The 20,526-nt window shown below is 45.2% G+C and overlaps 1 protein-coding gene across 1 annotated transcript in view; it reads right to left on the reverse strand.

Annotated features, from left to right (window-relative positions):
* The window catches only part of LOC142785001 (uncharacterized), a 109,205-nt gene that overhangs the window by 78,645 nt on the left and 10,034 nt on the right, over positions 1 to 20,526 (reverse strand). The window contains exon 3 of the mRNA XM_075883422.1: positions 14,434 to 14,449. Coding sequence (XP_075739537.1) covers positions 14,434 to 14,449 — 16 coding nt within the window. The remainder of the gene's footprint in view (positions 1 to 14,433; positions 14,450 to 20,526) is intronic.

Consider the following 20,526-nt stretch of genomic DNA (forward strand, 5'->3'; position numbering starts at 1 on the left):
GTTTCCTTGATAACTACCGCAAATGTCCCACATGGATTTCAAACGCCACGTGCATTCCTGTAGTCATTTTAAAGACAATATCTTGGGGACCTTCAACGCAAAAATTTTGGTCTGTCTGTCGGTACATTTTTGTGTTTGTCCGCCCTTATCGGTACCCTGAATGGCACCAAAATCACCAAACAATATTCCAAACCACCGATCCAAATCACAGCGCCCACCAATATTGCTCAAGGTTCAGCGTTCATACTTGTGTGAGTGTCAATTAAAAATCAATTATTGTGCATGTCTGAGACACCATAACAATCCGTCGTATTATGTACGTGTATTTACTAGAAAAGGCATACATAAGTAATTTTAAGAACCGTAGCGTTTATCACGCTGCGCTGACCATGCAGCGCTTGCACGAAAACGCAAGTGTTTTCAACGCTTTCCTAAGAGGACACAGTCGTGGCACCTACTCGTTACTTATCATTCTACACCTTATCACCTCGGAGACGGGCACGCACGCCGCGGGCTTCGTTTTCTACGATTACTGCCAGATAGCGCTCCTGTGTGGCGTGAAGACGCACTCGCTCGCCTCCACTGCACGTTAGAGGCACTCTAACGCAGCGCCTCCAGAATACCACTCACCAATTTTCTTGCGCAGAACACCAAATAAACGTTTTATTCCCTCTCTCCAGACGCAAAAATATCGTGTTTTGACGACATTTTTTATCAAGGCTGCTATCACGCACTCCGCACTGTTTTTGTGCTTTAGCCGCTGAAGGGCGAGCTCGCAGCAAACTCGTCTGCCCGAGAAGCTCAGGCCATCCTGCATCGCACCTTATCTCTAAGATGCAGAAAATTCGCTGAGATCAATGAGACATTTTCTCTCTGATACAGTACCTGAAAAAGATCAAAACAGAAACGGGTTGGTTTTAGCGAAATACGGAGCTTGAAAATGGGCGTGACGATGACGTGTATGCTAATGAACAGACGACATAAATGTGCACGTGGGTAAACAACTAACTTAAGATTAACGGGAAGGTAGAGAAAGTGAAGGTGGTTTGTTTTTCATCTTGTTTCATCTTGTGGTGTTTCAATCTTCTTAGCAGTCTTCGGTTAGACAGTTCGCTCTTTATCGTGTTTCAACTTGTGTTCCAATCTTATTAGGAGTATTGATCCATCACTGAATCCGCCGTTGTAAACTTATAGTAATCGAACCTAACAGCCGTTCTTTCTTTCATGTTTTTTTTAGGAATGAAACACCTTAAGGCGTGGATCAAGCGTTTCGTCGTAATCCCATGTAGCCATGTCTCATTAGTTCTTGAACCAGCCGTAGAGGGCGAAACTTGTACATATAACAAAACGCATATACGCTGAAAAATCAAATGGTGCGATTCTGGAGGACGTTACTTGCAGTATGATAAATATTAAAAATCACCGCATATCAATGGGTGAGTGATGATTAGTGGGGCGAAGCATTCATCACTCCATCCGTCTTCTGGCCGACCATTCATTCTTGCTTCCGTCAATCTGTGCGTCGAACCGTCCATCCGTGCGTCCGCCCATTTATTTGTGCGTCGGTCCATACATGCATCCGTCCATGCGTCCGTGCGTTCATCCATGCGTCCGTTTGTCCCTGGGTGCTCCCCTGCGTTCGCCCATGCATCCATCCGTCCGTACGTTCGTTCCTGCGTTCGTCCAAGTGTCCGTCCGTCCGTTCATTTGTATGTTCGTCCGCCATTCATCTGGGTATCCGTCTATGTGACCATACATCCCTCCGTCCTCTCGTGCATTCATCCGCGCGTCCGACAATCCCCGCGTCCGTCCCTGCGTTTGTCCATCCGTGCTTGTGCTCATCTGTTCATCCGTTCGTCCACCCGCGCCTCTATCAGTCCGTGCGTCAGACAGACAGACAGACAGACAGACAGACAGACAGACACAGACAGACAGACAGACAGACAGACAGACAGACAACAAACAGACAGACCCGGCCAGTGGATGATTCACGGTTTGTCGATAAAAAGTATGATACGCACTAGGCGGTGGCGGCTCGCGCTCCAAAACAGAACCCTGATGTGCGAGCGCTCGAGAAAATAGGAATGACGTCACATGAAGACGTTGACAATTGCGTGTTCGTCGACGGCACCGTAGGCTCGGGGGCGTGGTGTAGCAAAAAATAAAAGCCGTTTTGGCACGTGCGCGCGTTCAGAAGGTCGATGGATGGATAAGGCTGCAGAGTGGCGTGCGCGCAGGGCGCCGGTGTGTTCTGCTCGAAGACAGAACCCCGATGTGTGAGCGCGCGAGGCAGAAGCGTGCCGTGAAGCTGCGCGGCTGCGCCCACAAGATACGGCGTACGAGAACAGGAGGCCTAAACAGCGCGGCAACTGCGTGCGGACCCACCTTCACTCCACTCTCCATCATTCACCCCGTGAATATGCTGTCATATTTCATTCTAACTTTTAGTAAAGGGGACTCATATAACACAAGATTATTCTTGTTTTGGTCTTATGTACGTAAAGTAGCTAAGCACTTTAATGTTAGAAGGGTAATCTTTAAGATCTTGCTTTAGAGAAGAAAACTTGCGAAATTTAGCAGAAGAAACGTTGCCTATGTGTTAGTTCTAGGAGAAGTCATGAGTTATTGTTATGCCGAAGTACTTGAAGCTGTTTACATGTTGGAGTGATGAGCCGAATTTAAAAGTAAAATGAAGAGGTGTGTTATTATGAGTTACCCAAGGACAAAAAACTTTTGTGCGGTTAGTGCAATACTATTGTAGTTACACCACATTTATATGTTATTAAGACTTCAGATCAGGTTCCGGTTATCATTAGAACAAGCAAGTTGACGAAAGGTCACCTAATCATACGCGAAGTGCCTCAATTTAGTTCCTAGTAATCTGTGTTTACAATGTAATTTACTCAAAGTAAACACACCAGTGGCCACAAAACACTACCTCGTGGTACGCCTGTTGTTTGCGGAAGTTACAATCGCTGTGCTGGTCTTCGGCAAAAATAGTCCAATTTGTTTATATTGAGGGCTGCACCAGAAACTTCGACAACACTGGAGCTTGCAGCGTTCACGGGTGTTCAAATTAACGATGGAATTTACAACATAGCAGAGACGTAAGAAAAAAGTGCTGGGTGCAATTACGTGCATGTTTTAAATAACGGTTATTGACCTACTTTCTAGGGTGAAGCAACATTTGACTTTCACGTGCTAAATCTTACGCGCACGCCTGTACTATTTATTACATCGCAACGAAAGCTGGTTTCTCCAATGATAGCTCAATTGGTGCAGCCTTGACGGATGCCACTCTATGGTCTTTTTCAGAAGCTGCTTCAAACCCTGATATGGCACTCTGGTAGAACATTTGACTTTAGCTGCTAAGAATTCAGAAAGCATCCCTTCTTTTCTGAGCTTTCGAGAAACTTTTTTATGCACAAATAACGCTACCGAATCCGGTGACAGATTTTGTACTTTACCCGTTGCGGTGGTGAAAATTCTGTAGGCCCATGAGTTAGTATGACGCACCAATTACCAGCATGTGGGGTGCAGCGCAATTAATGCGGCTGATGTAGAGCGCGTAGCCAGTTCCCGACCCGTCAACCAAGGAAGCTGATCGGTTCCGCGAAGGCGAACGCGGAAGACCCGAGCGCGGGAAAGAAAAGAGACGTTTTCGTTCTCACGGTTCACAAGCGGAGCAGTCAAGGTCGCCCCCGTTCGGGACTAGAAGGAGAGGGCTTACTCGGAAAAGCGTCTAGCAAGAGGCAGGTCAGGCGCCACCGTCTGAGTTTAAGCCAATGTTGGCAGGCACGCGTGTCCTTGAGGACGACGCGGGGACGCGACCATTTGGCTGACCGAGACATAGTGGCGGCAGGGAAACGACCATAATCTCCCCCGCTGTTGTTAGGATGTCGGGGCGCCTCGCTTTCGCATGCACACCTGGTAAGCGCACGGAGCCCAACCGTGTACTCACCGCTCTTAAGGAGGCTTCTAGGAAGCAACAATTAATGAGAGAACTGACGGGGATCGAGCGTGAGAACGGCTGCTGACGGAAGTCGGCCGATGGAGGCAGCACGGCCTGGCATGGGAGAGAGTGTCACACGCGCAGAACCTATCTCTTTGCGTGTTTTATTTGGTAACGTGGTTATAACTAATATAGTACCTGTTATTAAGGTGTTTCTGCGATTGGTTGAGATGCTGCGAGTCTCAACATGTGATTGGTGTTTGTAAAGACTCTTTCTTCAACCGAGGGTTGAAAAGAGGATGTTTGAACTTGAAATGAGAGCGGAAGTTCGGGCTTGGACTCGGGCAGTCGCCTGAGGCTGCAATAAAGCGTCTCTCTTCACCGGACTACGGCTCTTCCTTCGCGCTGCCACCGTGCACTCGAGTCATCGAGGGGACCCATTCCGAATCTCAAACATCTTCCCTCCTTAGCTAGTGTTGAAGCTAGTCGAGGAAAAGGAAATTAACTGGCGCAGTCGACGTGGAGTGGAGAGCCCGCAGCGAGGAAGGCGCTGAAGTCCGGGAAGCTGAGAATACGCTCACGGCTTCGGGACCTGCTGTTGCGCTGCGAGCAGCATTCGCATTGGGTACGAGCCTGCCGGTCAACATTGGAGCCTGGAGTTTGGCTGCGCGTCAGTGAACGAGAGCAGAGCCAAAGGTCGTCGTTGAGCGACGGACTTACCGAAGAGGCACTACAGGGTGCTGCTTCAGGAGCAGAGCAGCAGGGACAGTTGATGTGACAGACTGAGTTAACGACAGGGGTGACCGGGCGGAGACTTGCTGCATTGGAAGTGGTCATCGTACATAGCGTTGGTGATGACATGGACGCAGTTCCAACTGTCAAGTGCATTGGGCGACGCATCACTGCAAGGTGAGGCCGGCTTTGTGCACTCTCGGGGCCCCCAATATTTTTGAACTGAATGCACTTGCGCTCAGACACACTTTGGGAGATGGCGGATTCAGAGCGAGATGTCATGGAAGGTGACAGTGTGAATGAACCGGATCGCACCCGCGAGTTGCAGCTTGCGATAGCAGTGTTAAAGCTCAAGCTTGAGCTAAAGAAAGTGAAGTCATCGCGTACCTTGTCAGAGGAGCCGGAAAACCGGAACCAGCCTTCTATATTGCACGGTACGCGAAAGAGCTGAAAGCTGTCTTAGCGCCTGTGCTTACTAATGAGCCTACGATTCCCGATTGGTTCAAACATGTGGACACTCTCTTTGCGGCATTGGGCATACCTGAGGAAATTCAGGGCACGCTTCTGTTGCCATTTTTAAGTGACAAGATGCACACGTTCATCACCAATGAGGCTGAAGCTGGGGTAATGCCGTACGCAGATGTAAGATAAGAATGCTAAGGGAGCTGCGTATGACTCCGAGCGAGTACCGCCGTATGTTTGTAGATATCAAAAGAGAAGCAGGAGAGTCTTGGAGCCAAGTGAAGGCGCGCCTGCAGACTATGTTCACGCACTACTTGAAAAGTAGAGAGGTGGAGTCGTTTGAAGATCTTAGGGAGTTACTTATCACTGATAGACTCAAGCAGTTATGCCAAGTGATCTCCGCTCACTCGTGCTTCAGCAGGAAGTCAAGGGCTGGTTGAGGCCCAGGAATATTGCGGAAGTAGCCACCAATTTAGAAGAAAGCCTCGGCCGCAGCAGGCAGGGTCGCTACCGCAACGACGGGCCAGGAAATTCTGAATATAGGTCGCCAGCCAAACTATCGGCTAGTGCCCCGTCCCGGTGGTCTAGTGGCTAAGGTACTCGGCTGCTGACCCGCAGGGCGCGGGTTCGAATCCCGGCTGCGGCGGCTGCATTTCCGATGGAGGCGGAAATGTTGTAGGCCCATGTGCTCAGATTTGAGTGCACGTTAAAGAACCCCAGGTGGTCGAAATTTCCGGAGCCCTCCACTACGGCGTCTCTCATATTCATATAGTGGTTTTGGGACGTTAAACCCCACATATCAATCAATCAAACTATCGGCTAGTGCTAATTTCCGCCGTAGTTTAAGAGTGTGTTTTAGATGAGGACGGCAGGGTCACTTCCAAAGAAATTGCGAGCTCTCACGTGACACAGCTGCTAATAAAGCAGAAGTTTCTTGCGTAGCTGCCCAGAATGAGCGGTCATTTGAGAGCACAGATACATCGTTGCGACACCCTGCCGTTACAGTGGTACGAGAGAATGAAGTGTCCGCTGAAGTTTTCGACCAGAGTAGGGGCACAATAAGGCTAACAGACGCTTTCGGTCATTGTGTTACTGCACGTCTGCGGTACGTACCTCTGGCTCTCCAAACCTCGTCGGGAAGCGCTGCTCAGCCTGTAAAATTGCGATGCGCAGTGACCGACCAGTTGAATACGAGCGTGTCGGTATTGCTCAGTCCCGCGGATTATGAGTGCCTTCGCCATCACCAGCAAAAGCCACTGCGTGAATTAAATGAGGATAATAAGAGAGAGATCAGCTGTTCAAGACAGGGCATTACACCGAAGCAGTATTCACCGATGAGGGAGCCAGAGCATGTGCCTCGAGGTTGTAGCCTTAGTGCTAACACCGTGCAGCACACAGTGGAGAAACAGAACGGCCGAGCAAGGAAGCCGCAAACGATTAAGTCCGCTTCACTTGTAGAGCAGGCGCAGTTGAACAGTTGCAATTCTGCTGCGGAATGTAATGTGGACAGCAAGTGGCTTGGTCCAATTCGTGGAAATCATCGCGACAGGGAAGAGGAACGCGATGAGCATCTGGCTGATGTGCGGCATCAGGTGAAAAATGGGTCGCACGTCAAGAGAACTGATAGAAAGCAGTTAGTCCGGAAGCAGCCATGCCATCCAGTGAAACCAAAGTCGTGCCGAGACAAAGTGTTAACACACAACGACTCTTCCGGTGGTAAGTCGTCTAGAAAGATGAGGAAGCGCGTTAGCTCATACTTTACCAAAAAGCGTCTGGCGTTGGGTTTCGGCGGTGGAACGAGGGGGTTCTACGTCTTGCGTATTTACCGTCCCCAGATTAGGACCATCGCGTGCCCGACATAAGTGTAAAATGGAGCCGTAAGTTCTTTGGTGAATTGAACTGCCGGATTTGTTGAAGGTAATTTTGGTTTTTGGCGTTGTTTTTCTTAAGAAATGAAACAGTTATCTTACGTGACGAGAGGTCATTTTAGGGAGAAGTTCTTCGTTTCCTTTTTTTAGTGTTTAGGTATGGCGTGTTACCGCGACGGGTGGTGACATGGCGAAAAGTTTTAAGTGGAAAGTCAGGTATTTGTTGATAACGGTGGTTCGAGAGTGTTGAACACGCTGTCGTGCAACGTAGTGGCACCGGTAGCGATTGATGAGTTAGAGGCTTTCGCGTTGATTTTTGAGTGACGACAACCAACCCAGCGAAGCTTTTTGTATGGCTACGAACGCATCGGAAAGGGCAATGAGGGGTTCCCTCTCCCAAACGACAGGGGTATGGGAACGATCAGTCGCATTCTTCAGTAATAGACTAAACCAGTCGCAACGGGAGGCGTCCACAGTTGAATGAGAGGCGAACAAAAAATTTTTCGTAATTAGAACGCTTTGAGCGAGGCTGCTGATCTTCTTTCGAGTATTGAAAGATCATTGGATTCAGCGAATGTAACTGTTTAGAGGCAAGGTGACGTTTTGTCTGTTTTATATGGTTGAGTTTTTGTTGTTTTTGGTTGCTGTGGTTGATATGTAGCCACTGAAGTAGTCTTTGTCAATTGAAGGACTGTATAGGAGTTTGCATCGCACATTTAAGTGCTATGCGTGATTTTGAAGTAGGTCGAACTGACTAATAGTTCCGGTGTAATGTGAAAATGTCTTGTTTTTTGTACGAGGCATGTTTTGTGTTGTTTTTGTTGTTGAGGTGTGATCTTGCCTCTCAGTGGTAGAGCTGCTTTTAGGTGTAGTAGATGTGTTTTGTAGGAATAGTTTTGTAGATTAAATAAGGTAGCGTTTGCGAAGTGAGTTTGTTATAATTTTTTTTCTTGGTGCGATTCGTTGAAACTTAGGTATGCCTATACCGCTGGATCCGTCGCTCTCTTTGAGTGGGTTATGCAGGGCCTGGAGGGCGCATGGAGTGGGTCTGCCGTTTTGGGACAATGACCGTGTGGTGCTGTGAATTTAAAAGACAATATGCCGCCAGACTATCCACGGTGCGTGTGCCCAGTGCCAAGCTAATGCGAACTGACTAGTGCTGTGGACTTCATCCTAAGTGCATTATTCAGTGTTGTGCATTACGAGAGTGCTTTCTGTCGGAGGACTATTTGAAGGCATTATGTATATGTGTCACTGGGTCTATTTCGCAGAAGGACGCGAAAGTTCTCCTGTTAGATGGAAGTAATAATCGGTTCATGCATGTGTGTGCACCGTGAGTGAGTTTATTTTGAGCGATTTTTGTTTGTTTTTGTATCGCGTTACTGGACAGCGAGTATCCAGTATCACTCTTGAGGGGGAAGGAGTTAGTATGACGCACCAATTACCAGCATGTGGGGTGCAGCGCAATTAATGCGGCTGATGTAGAGCGCGTAGCCAGTTCCCGACCCGTCAACCAAGGAAGCTGATCGGTTCCGCGAAGGCGAACGCGGAAGACCCGAGCACGGGAAAGAAAAGAGACGTTTTCGTTCTCACGGTTCACAAGCGGAGCAGTCAAGGTCGCCCCCGTTCGGGACTAGAAGGAGAAGGCTTACTCGGAACAGCGCCTAGCAAGAGGCAGGTCAGGCGCCTCCATCTGAGTTTAAGCCATTGTTGGCAGGCACACGTGTTATTGAGAATGACGTGGGGACGCGACCACTTGGCTAACCGAGACATAGTGGCGACAGGGAAACGACCATAATCTCCCCTGCTGTTGTTAGGATGTCGGGGCACCTCGCTGTCGCATGCACACCTGGTAAGCGCACGGAGCCCAACCTTGTACCCACCGCTCTTAAGGAGGCTTCTAGGAAGCAACAATTAATGAGAGAACTGATGGAGCTCGAGCGTGAGAACGGCGGCCGACGGAAGTCGGCCGACAGAGGCAGCACGGCCTGGCATGGGAGAGTGTGTCACACGCGCAGAACCTATCTCTTTGCGTGTTTTATTTGATAACGTGGTTTTAACTAATGTAGTACCTGTTATGAAGGTGTTTCTGCGATTGGTTGAAATGATGCGAGTCCTAACGTGTGATTGGTGTTTGTAAAGACTCTTTGTTCAACCGAGGGTTGAAAAGAGGATGTTTGAATTTGAAATGGGAGCGGAGGTTTGGGCTTGTACTCGGGCAGTCGCCTGAGGCTGCAATAAAGCGTCTCTTCACCGGACTACGGCTCTTCCTTCGCGCTGCCACCGTGCACTCGAGTCATTGAGGGGACCGATTCCGAACCTCAAACATCTTCCCTCCTTAGCTAGTGTTGAAGCTAGTCGAGGAGGAGGAAATTAATTCCTCGTGTTTAGACTTGGGTGCACGTTAAAGGACCCCAGGTGGTCGAAATTTCAGGAGCTCTCTACTATGGCGTCTCTCATAATTATATCGTGGTTTCGGGACGTCAAACCCTACATGTCAATCAATCATAAAATCAATCGACTTTCTGCTACGTAAGCTCCATAAACAGAAAGCCATAGCTGCTTCCTCAAAATTGATAAGTTGGCATCGGTGTTAGCATCAACACGTATGACACAAAACAATCATCATCATAGAACGGCGCATCAATGCGCTGACATAATGGACTCGCAGGTCCTCAAAATTTCTGACGTCATTATGCAGCAACGTTGAGGTCCATAGTGTGAGGACGCATAACGTCGTTACTACATGGCACTACTCTCTTCTTTGAAGGTGAGCCGATCCCTGGTGGCGCAATTGCCATCTGATGCGAAGGAAGCTATCAATGCTTCCATTTGATGACGCAGCGTATCACAAGGCTAAATTAAGGTTTCGGAAATTGGGGGCGGGGGAGAGTAAATGCAGTCGAGTGAAAACTGTAGCTTCCGTAATCGAGTGATATAGACTGCACCATCCAAAGCAAGTATCCGTACTATAAGGATGGTGGTATGTAGATACGACTGAGAAAAAGGCTTTTGTAGCCTGCGTTACAAACACATAACAACTTTCTTGTCATCACCTGTTGTGCCCGCCATGCTTCGATATCATATTAACCTAGATACAGGATAACCGACACCTAGACATACATGGTTAGATAGATAGATAGATAGATAGATAGATAGATAGATAGATAGATAGATAGATAGATAGATAGATAGATAGATAGATAGATAGATAGATAGATAGATAGATAGATTGATTGATTGATTGATTGATTGATTGATTTTTATACAATAGACTTGTGAGCCAATAAACGGTGATACTGAAACCAGTTGATGATTCGAAAATTGTTTAAAGCGCGTTCAAAGATATTGCTAGCCGAAGCTCAGGAATCATCTTAGTGATTGCGTACTTCAGTGTAAGAAAACGTAGGCTGCCCGTCCACTTTTCTAATGTCATCTTTGGTCAATATGCCATTTAACCTTCATTGTCGCATGCCCCGCCGCGGTGGTCTAGTGGCTAAGGAACTCGGCTGCTGACCCACAGGTGGCGGGATCGTATCCCGGCTGTGGCGGTTGCGTTTCCAATGGAGGCGGAAATGTTGTAGGCCCATGTGCTCAGATTTGTGTGCAGGTTAAAGAACCCCAGGTGGTCGAAATTTCCGCAGCTGTCTGCTACAGCGTTTTTCTTAATCATTTGGTGGTTTTGAAAAGTTAAACACCACATATCGATCATCAAATAAACCTTCATTGTCACAAGGCAGCTGGTTGGCTTCGTCTAGGAGCAATCAGTGTCTAGTAAGCTCCAGTTGTTCAGTCTGAACCCTTAGGTAATCCATCATTAGATACTCAACTGTCGGCATCTTCGAGATTGGCGGAGAGTTGACGGTGTTGCGTGAGACTCGCGTCGGCATCACACCGGTGAAGAAGAAGATGTGATAAACTTTGCCAGAAGCCATGCTATACTCAACTGAGAATGTGCTCAGTAGGCATATTTCAAGTCACATCGCCTCCATGTCATGCAAAGTTATCATAAAGAACCGCACTGTGACTTCATTAAGTCATGATGATATTACGCCATGGCGTCCTACTACAGTGTAATCGAACGCCATCGTCGCTTCGTCGACGGTGACGCAACCAGTGAGACTGTGCAGAACCATGAGAGTTGCAGAAATCCTGCGACTTCTCCGATTTTAGAGACAGCGCAAGGGCACGTTACTTTTAGTGAGCGTACAGCGCAAGAAATGACAAAGGTGGTAAACCAAAAATGTGATGACATTAGCGCGGACTTTGAACTAACAAAAAATTTGTTCTTCTGGCTAGAACAATGTTAGTTGCTGAATCTTTGCAGATGCGGAAAATGTGGATGGAGAGGAGGTTAATACGTTAGCTGTGAAGAGAAATGGCTACCTGTCAATTTGAAGTATAAGGCGACGGCAAAGTTTCACTGCTCATTTTTTTCATGTGGAGCAGTTCTCAGGAAACTAAACAGATTCTTAGTGATTCTATCTATCTATCTATCTATCTATCTATCTATCTATCTATTTATCTATCTATATATCCAGCCACCTACGTCTGAACGTTCGCCTCATCTTCTCTCTAACTCTGTAGCGACCAAAGTTGCTATAAGATATGGCAATCTGATGTTGAACATGACTGCCTTGTCATGATACGAATGCCAAATCATTGTCATGAAACCCTTTCCTTCTGACACATGTGCAGACACCAGTATACGACAGGCTATAGTATGCGCGGATAACGCGTAGTATTATTCACTTGAAACGTAAAATTAAACATCTAAAAAAGAAGCGTGCGGATTTGACTAAAATCGGACCATTGCAGGCTAGCCTCGCACAAGCTGTGCGTTCTTCTAAGGATTATTATTTCCAAACAACTCTCCCAAACTTCATAAAAAATTACCCTGAAAAATTTTGGTACCACTTGACGGATAAAAAAAAAGCCTGTATCCGAAATGTTAATAAATGAATCTATTGTTACGGACAAAGAGACCATAGCTGAGCATTTCAATATATACTTCCATAGCGTGTTTACTAGCCCAAGTGTATATCAATCTTTTGTTCCATCGTTTCACACGACAGAGGCTGACTTTGTTTCGTACCTGGGTGTATTTTCCATGCTCTTAAAACTGAAAACTAAGAAATCAAGCGGTCCTGATAATATTCCAAACACCTTTCTTTGCCGATATGCTGAAGTGATAGCGAAATATCGTGATTATATTTCGTGTATCTTTGATATCTTCAAAGCTCCCTAGTGACTGGAAGGCAGCCCGAGTTGCACCGGTATTTAAAAAAGGTAACCGCTTGCTTTTTGAAAATTATCGTCCAATATCTTTAACATCAGCGTGCTGTAAATTAATCGAGCATGTAATCGCGCATCATATCACCGAATATTTTGAAAAAAATGCTGTCTTAACTGATTCTCAACATGGTTTCAGAAAAGGGTTTTCAACTGTGACTAAACTGCTCACTATATCTCATTCCTTTGCATCTACTCTAGATAAGAACGGTCAAACTGATGCGATATTCTTGGATTTTAGTAAAGCGTTTGATAGGGTTCCTCATGACAGACTAATACTAAAATTGAACAATATTGATCTTCCTCGCATCTTAGTTTTCTGGGTCATTGATTATTTAAAAACCGAATTCAGTACGTAGACATTGGGGATCAGTGATTGGGTTGTCTTCCTGTCGTCTCTGGAGTACCGCAGGGGAGTGTCTTGGGAGCCCTACTGTTCCTGCTGTATATAAATGACATTGTAAGTGTGGTATGTTCATCTGTGCAAATTCGTCTGTTCGCAGACGATTGTGTCTTGTATAATGAAATTACTTGCCCGGAAAATCAACATGACCTTAATCACAGTTTATTTAATGTTTTTCAATGGTGCAATCGCTGGGGGATGCCTTTGAACTTAGATAAAATTGTATGCATGCGTATAACCCGGAAGAAAAATCCACTTCAGTATACTTATACATTAAATGAGTCACCTCTACAGCAAGTTTCTGAGTTCAAATATTTAGGAGTAACACTCACAAGTAATTTATCTTGGAATCAACATATTGACAATATCTCCGCTTCCGCCTTCCGTAAACTGTCTTTCTTACGACACAAATTAAAAAACGCTCCTCCTGATGTCAAACTTCTGGCCTACCATTCAATAATCCAACCAAAGTTAGAATATGCATGCATAATATGGGACCCGTTCACACAGAAAAACGTCAACAAACTAGAAAGAATCCAAAGGAAAGCTGTGAGGTATATATACTCTAAGTTTCGTCACACTGATTCACCTTCTGAGTTAATTAGAGCTAATGGCATTGAACTCCTTGAGTCACGACGGAAGACATTGAGGCTTAATTTTCTTTCCCAACTTCTTCAAAGACAAACAGCACTAGACCCTACACAGTACCTGACACCCATATCGACAAGGCATACGAGACATCATTACCCCGGAACCCTAACACCTTATTTTGCACGGACAGATGCATTTAAATTTTCTTTTTTTCCATGAACAGTGGAAGAATGGCACCTTCTAAAAGACTCTGAATAAAGATTCACTTTGGTTGATTTACTGTGTGTAAACTGTGTGTTGGGTGTGTAAACCTGTATTTGTATGTTGAATTCTTTCCTTTTTCCTTTTCTACGTGACTGGAGTGCCTAACATATACTTGCTACTTGTACCGTGCCCACCTGCTTGGACCTGTGAAGGTCTGCAGTATGCATTAAATAAATAAATAAATTAAATAAACAATACACCACAGGTGGTTCACAATAGATTATACTTCACAGGAACTAGTACAGACAGATAAATTAAACTGAATAGGATCGAATGAAATCTGGCTTTGTTGGTGTTGACTCGACGAATGCAATTATAAGCCACATCCTCTCATAATCAGAACTCGAGAGTTCTGCATGCCAATAAGCATTCCGCAACCAAATTATGTCCTTTATTGAGACTGCTTTGGTAAAATACTCTTGCGCAAGAATCGTGTGGTCGCAACATACATTTTGTTTGCAGTGTTGGCTATCTTATTTTGTAACGCAGTAATAAGAAATACATTTGTAGTGCTAAAAAGCAGACGTAATGTCAGCTCAACATCAATTTCGATTCCACTGTTCGCTCTGCTTTTTCAACAGTCTAATAAACATTCCATAGGGACTTGTATAGATAACCTAGCTATATAGAAGCTTCATTCTACCCCGGCTCAATATATTACCGAATGCTGCGCGTGATGTTCACAGCATCGCACGCGAACTGTGAAACTGATCTAAGCGTACCCTTCAATTAAACAAAAATAAAGTCTGATAGTTAGGCACAATTTAAACCAAGCAGACTAATAGTTATACAGAACGACCCTAAGCATTTGTTAACAATGACCAAGGATGGGAAAATAACGCAGGGATATGTTTGCATACTATACTTACGGGATCGCGAACCAGCCTATTCAAATGGGAGAGAAAAATATGCAGGTAAACAAAACACTCTATCAATACCTGAAGTAAACCATGCATCTAATATGCTAGAAAGGTCGCTAATTACCTTTAAAACTAATAACGAAGAAAATATCTTTATGTAAATAGAATGACGAATCATGTCAAAATATAGTTCATGACTCTGCTGTTCAATCGTAAGTGTTGCTACATCTTGTGTCGACATTAAAAATTTATATCATGGGTACATCATTTCCACCATTGATTTTGAAATATCAAATCTCTAAATAATTGTTCAATAAAAGCACACCTACGTCCTGCGTAAAAAATACGTGGGCAGAGTCACTTTCCGTATTATTTCTTCAAACATTGCACCGATATTGTTGCTGACGAGTTTGGTTTGCCACAATATTTCCTGTTTATTGTACATGAAGTGAAACGGCTTCTGCCACCTTGAACTACGCTCTCTTGAATTGTTTTGAGTTTAAACTTGCTAGAGCGCTACTGCACGTTGTTGTCTTGAACGCGCATAAGCGTGTTCAACAAAGGGCTGAGGGAAGGGAAGGCACAGTTTGCCTCATGCAGTAAATCGATAAGAAAGAGGGTGCTTCAATCGAAATTCCCCTTTGAAGGGAAGCCCTGCTTACGTATTTGTAAATGTGAAACACTATCAGCAAGATCAAACCGGCCAGTTGACACATTCACGTAAATATCACTTCTGGCACCTTATGTGATCTTTGAGGAGGGGGGGGGAGGGGTGTCTGCCGCCAAAGCAACATATACTTGTCTCCTGTACTAAACCCCAGTTTAGCCAGGTGGTCGCTGAACAAAGATTGACCACCACCGCTTCGGCGACATCACCAATGCGCATTCTCCCCGCCGTGGTGGTCTAGTGGTTGAGGTACTCGGCTGCTGACCGGCAGGTCACGCAATCGAATCCCGGCTGCGGCGGCTGCATTTATGATGGAAGCGGAAATGATGTAGGCCCGTGTGCTCAGATTTAGGTGGACGTTAAAGAACCCCAGGTAGTCTAAATTGATGGAGCCCTCTTCTATGGCGTCGCTCATAATCATATCGTGATTTTAGAACGTTAAACCCCACAAATCAATCAATGCGTAGTACTGAAGCGGATCGATAATTCGAGCTCTTGTGGCGTCACAATGAAAACACAATTCACTTTCACCGCAAGTAAGATCAAATTAATACCATAACAATAATTTGTAGTAATATAAGAAGCGAAATTGTCAGCTGAATATTTGAGAATAAATGTTGCATTAACTTAAAAAAACGCTGGCGCAAGAAAGCCCTTCTGGCAGATAAGTGGGTTTCTCACAGTCTTTTATTGTTGAGAGGGCAGGACATACAAGCGTACACTCTAAGCCAAAAACGGCCGAAATGGGAGCAACGGCTGTTTTTACTCCTTCAGAGCGACTGTTACTCTCCGAAAAGACTATGCGGAACAAGATGGCCGACTTGTTCGAGAATGGGGGAGCAACTATACTCATCTAAGTTTGTAAGGGAGCAACAGAAGGAGGAACCGCTGTGAATTCTCTCGTCACGCACTGGTTACTCCCCGGCAGGACACCGCACCCAAATATGCATGCGGCCCACATTGATATTCATGGGCCAGATTATTGTTTGTTCTGTGTGCCAAACTTCACCAAACCAAAACAGTGATTTATTTTAGCATCCGCAGATAATAAGATAGCAGCGCTGGCTGAACACAGAAGGCCTGAGAATACAGCTACGGCAAGTACCTAACACACGCAGCAGCAGAATGGAGAGTTGGCACGTCAAAGCGGACTGAACGCCGAAACACGTGCAAAACAACAATAAAAAAAAGCCTAGACATGCCATTCGTCCGCGAAGGAAGGGCGTCAAAGTCGATCAAGCACCAAAACACGTGCATAAGGAGCCCCCCCCCCCCCCTCCTAAATATATCGGAGAAGAAAAAAAAAAAGCGGACCCAGACGCGCTTCTCATCAGCCGTACACTTAGTAGCACGCTTCACCGTGTAGGTTGAGGACAGAATGACAAATCTGCGTTATCTGCGCCCGCACGACAAGCGTGGCGCTAGTGTAGTAAACGATGTAATTTACAAAGTAATTTTTATTCAGTGTTTATGTTTACTAGCACTTAATAAAAATTACACTCATATACACTTTGTATTTAATTATGAGTTTTAGTGTACCTCAGTTTTTTTTATAAGTGTATTAGGAAAACACACTGAAAGCATTGCGCTGACGCCTGTGCTGCCACTGCTCGACGTTTTTTTTTTTTTTCGGCGCAACTAGGTTCGCGTTCGCACTACTCATATTCATATGGTCTGTGGTTGGCGAGCACATGGACATGCGAGCTTGTTAGTTATGTTTTGATCGTGTGTGTGTGTCGCAGTTTTGCGTTTCTACTTATTCGTGATGAAGGTTAGTGTATATTTATCTTTATGGAGCGCGAAGTTGTTGTGGATTTTGCTGCTGGGTGGAACAAACACATCGTAAACACGTCTTCAGCTATCTGCAAGCCTGTTCGCTCGTCGGACAAAGGACTGTGCATGCATCAGCGTGCAGGTGAGTGGCATTTCCAGCAACATTTAATGCTCTTACAATACATTGATGAGTGGCTGTGCTATTAAAAGAGAAATGATTTGCTCTATCTTATTTACCGTATCCATAGCTTGCCGTATCGGACTAAATTACCTCTATTACCGCCTGCATACCCTCTTGCTTCCCCTGTCACCACTGCAGTGCCAGTGTACTTTTGCAGTTAAAAGTTCCTTTCCGCAACACTACCTCGCTTGAAAAAAACATTGGGTCGGGGTTGTAGCTGCCTTCATACTGGCACTTTTCTACCATTGGCTTTATGTAACGTTAACGGCTGAGTGTTGGGACCTTGGGCCGCATTTTTTAGAGCTGTAAAGTGTATGTAAATCAGTAAGTGAACAAATCATTGTCACATCACTTCACTGGCATAGCCAGGCGGTTGCGCACGGAATTTGTTTAGGCCGGGGGTAGGGAGCCCATAATGACGACCATATTCGCTTGCCCGGCCTCCAATTCAGATAAGCGGACCCCCCCCCCCCCCATCCCCGCACGCCTCAAAAAAAAAAAAATCTGCCCACATCACTGCGTCACTTGCTTCACCTCTGCGCTGAACGTACTATTTTAAAAGCGCACCATCAAGCGAGCAATTTACATATGGACAGAAAAATTGGAGGATGAATGACCCAAATCTTTCAGATTTCTTTAGTGATGCAAAACCTTCGCAAAACTGAATATTGTAAAAGACAATCATAAATGATGTATGTTCTCGTTAGCGTTGTCATTACTCTGCATCATGAAATCTTTATGCGCTGTGAAAACTTGGCATGCCGTTGAAGTCACATATCGACGTTAATACCAATCGACGAAAATTTCGACAACCTCAATAACGCCGTTTGAGATTTGCCGCATGCACATAATTAGGCTGATTCCCACTTGGCTGTTCTTAACCTGACTTCACTGCTACCAACTGAAACAATATTTGATGCATGTCTTTTACTGCTTTTTTTCAGAGATATGACACAAATTTCGTTATACTGCAGATAAACATGCACCCAACGATGCTAAAGTACAGAAAGCATGTGAATTTTGGTAAGTGCAGACTTTTTGTACTACGTATATGAAAGCATCGCTTTTTAGGGACAAACTGTGCATGTGTTGGCCAGAGAATAGTTTATCATGCCACATGGTTACACTGGCACTGACAATTTGACATGGCTCTACTGGCCCGTGTGTGTGCTCACACTGTTACCGTTAAGATAAAATGTTTATGTTTTCATTGCGGGGATTGCTGTTTGTACTAGAAAGCCAACTGCCAAGATTTGTTTACGCTGGTGCTCCTAAAAGTACGCTTTCCCTATTTACATGGATTTTGGCTTGCACAAAGCTTAACACTTGGGCCTAGATTAACAAAGCTGTCCATGCGCAGAACTTCATACCAGCGCTTCTTGACTTGCCTTTACCCTGTTTTCTGCAGATGTTTCATGGGTTTAAAAGTGCCACAGCATATTTACCTCCCCCACTCTGAAAAATTCGCGTTCAAAGTTCTGCAAGAGTGGGCTTAACTTTCTTGTGCACCTCCTTGCTGTTCTAAGATCCGGAAGTGTTATGCTCTTACTAGAGGTGGCAGTGTTTCTAATGTTTGTATTTCCATCACATTGACCAAGTATGCGCTCTTGGCTAGACTGGTAGCACGTCCTCAACAAATGTCTTTGTGGTATATGTAGAAGGCAGTACAAAATAATTAGGCAGACATTCACACCGGGAGCTAACTTCTAATAATGCTTTTTTGGAAACCACGGTGCGCTTATTCCAATTTGTCTAACAGAGCAGTAACCTGTTTGGCTGTGAACCAACAAGACATTGAACTAATAAAAGCTTCACATCTTGTTGATCTCAGATATATATGTATTGGCAGGCTATCTGTGACACTGTCAAACAATGAATCAGAATATCTGTGCATGCCTTAAGATATATTGCTTCGTTCACATATCTCGTGGCTGCGACTCGTCCACCGAGTAGACAAATGCACCCCAGTTTACTAAATTTAAAGCATTTTTTAATGTAGCACAGTCTACATTTATTTGTCTATAGTTTTGTCCAGCCGTTTGCATCAGGTACAAAGAAATATACTGAAGATTATCGTGTAGACTCTGCAAATGGTTGCTTTCAAGCAGGCTTTGCATGCTTGGCTTGTGCCTACAGGTATTGCACAATTCAAGACGCAGCAGCGTATGATAGAACAGTAGAATGGAGAGCAACTATGTGCACGAGCTAAATAAGTATTTTAACATGAGCGGACCGTACGCGTTATTTGCCACACACATGATCTCACTTAGAATGCCCATTGGTGAATGGGCTCATAGAAATGTCACTCAGCTGTGTATAGGAAACAAGTTAACTCAACCTAAGGGTATCTTTAACTGCTACAAAGATGCCTTGTTGAGGGGCTGCACATTTTCTTCCAGAATATTGCTGTCTGAGACATCATGTGAAAAGCGTCTACCACATCAGCATTTATATGGCTTGCCAAGTAACGTTTGGCCGAACCTTCCTTTTTTTCCCATTTCGTTTTGCAGTAGACATCCTAGAATGTAAGCGCTGCTGCAGTGTGTGTGACTCATTGTTATGTATTGATTCTAGCATGTTTAACCTCACACTTCTATTTTTTTTCTTGCAGCAATGAGATGCTTCACATATGCCTGTGGTGACATTCCGCTGCGCTAGCCTGATGAAAACACCAGCTGCGAAACTTGAGTCTTTCAGCATTGGAGAAGTTGCCCTTCTCTCCCCAATGATGACACAGACTGCCCTATGCTAAAAATTCAAGATTGTTTTTTTCACGGATGACGCAGAAAACCTTTGATGTATTATGGTGCTTGTTTAGTGCTGGCTGTGGTGTGGTGAAGTCTACTTTTACGTGTGCTCACACGTCGCCTCATAAAAAGAACAATAAAGCATTTATTTTCCTTTCAATATTGTCCACTTTTTGTGTTAGAAGCACCCAAGCAGTGCTCTTCTAAGGAGCTGTCGCCATGTGTTAAGCATGTGACAAGCATACTCGAGATAGTCATTTCCCCAAGGAGTAACTGGAAGCAGGTGCAGTTGCTTTTCAGAGAGTAACTGCGAACACGTGGGAGGAACTGTTGCTCTTAGAAGAGCAACTGGTGGGAGTAATGGTTGGTCCGCAGGGAGCAACTGGCGGGAGTAACTGTTGGTCTGCAGGGAGGAACTGGAGGGAGTAACTGTTCATCCCACAAAGGAACTGAAAGGAGAGCAACAGTTCATCCCTCTGCAGTTACTCCTTTTAGGGGAGTAATGGGAGTGGCAATGCAATTGCTCCCTGAAAAGAGCAACCCCTATACCCCTGTTGCTCCCTTTTGGCTTAGAGTGTACGCGAACCATCCGCTGATGTACCTGCCAAAATAGCGCGGGCACCAGCGATCACTCCCGTATCCTTTTAGATACGAAAAAAACTTCTGTGTATAGCGCTGTACGTACGTGCATCCGTACGAACGCGCCGCAACGTGTTCTCCTCGCCGCAGGTGTT

The sequence above is a fragment of the Rhipicephalus microplus genome, chromosome 2 (assembly GCF_043290135.1).
Source record: "Rhipicephalus microplus isolate Deutch F79 chromosome 2, USDA_Rmic, whole genome shotgun sequence".
NCBI classification, from domain to species: Eukaryota; Metazoa; Arthropoda; class Arachnida; order Ixodida; family Ixodidae; genus Rhipicephalus; species Rhipicephalus microplus.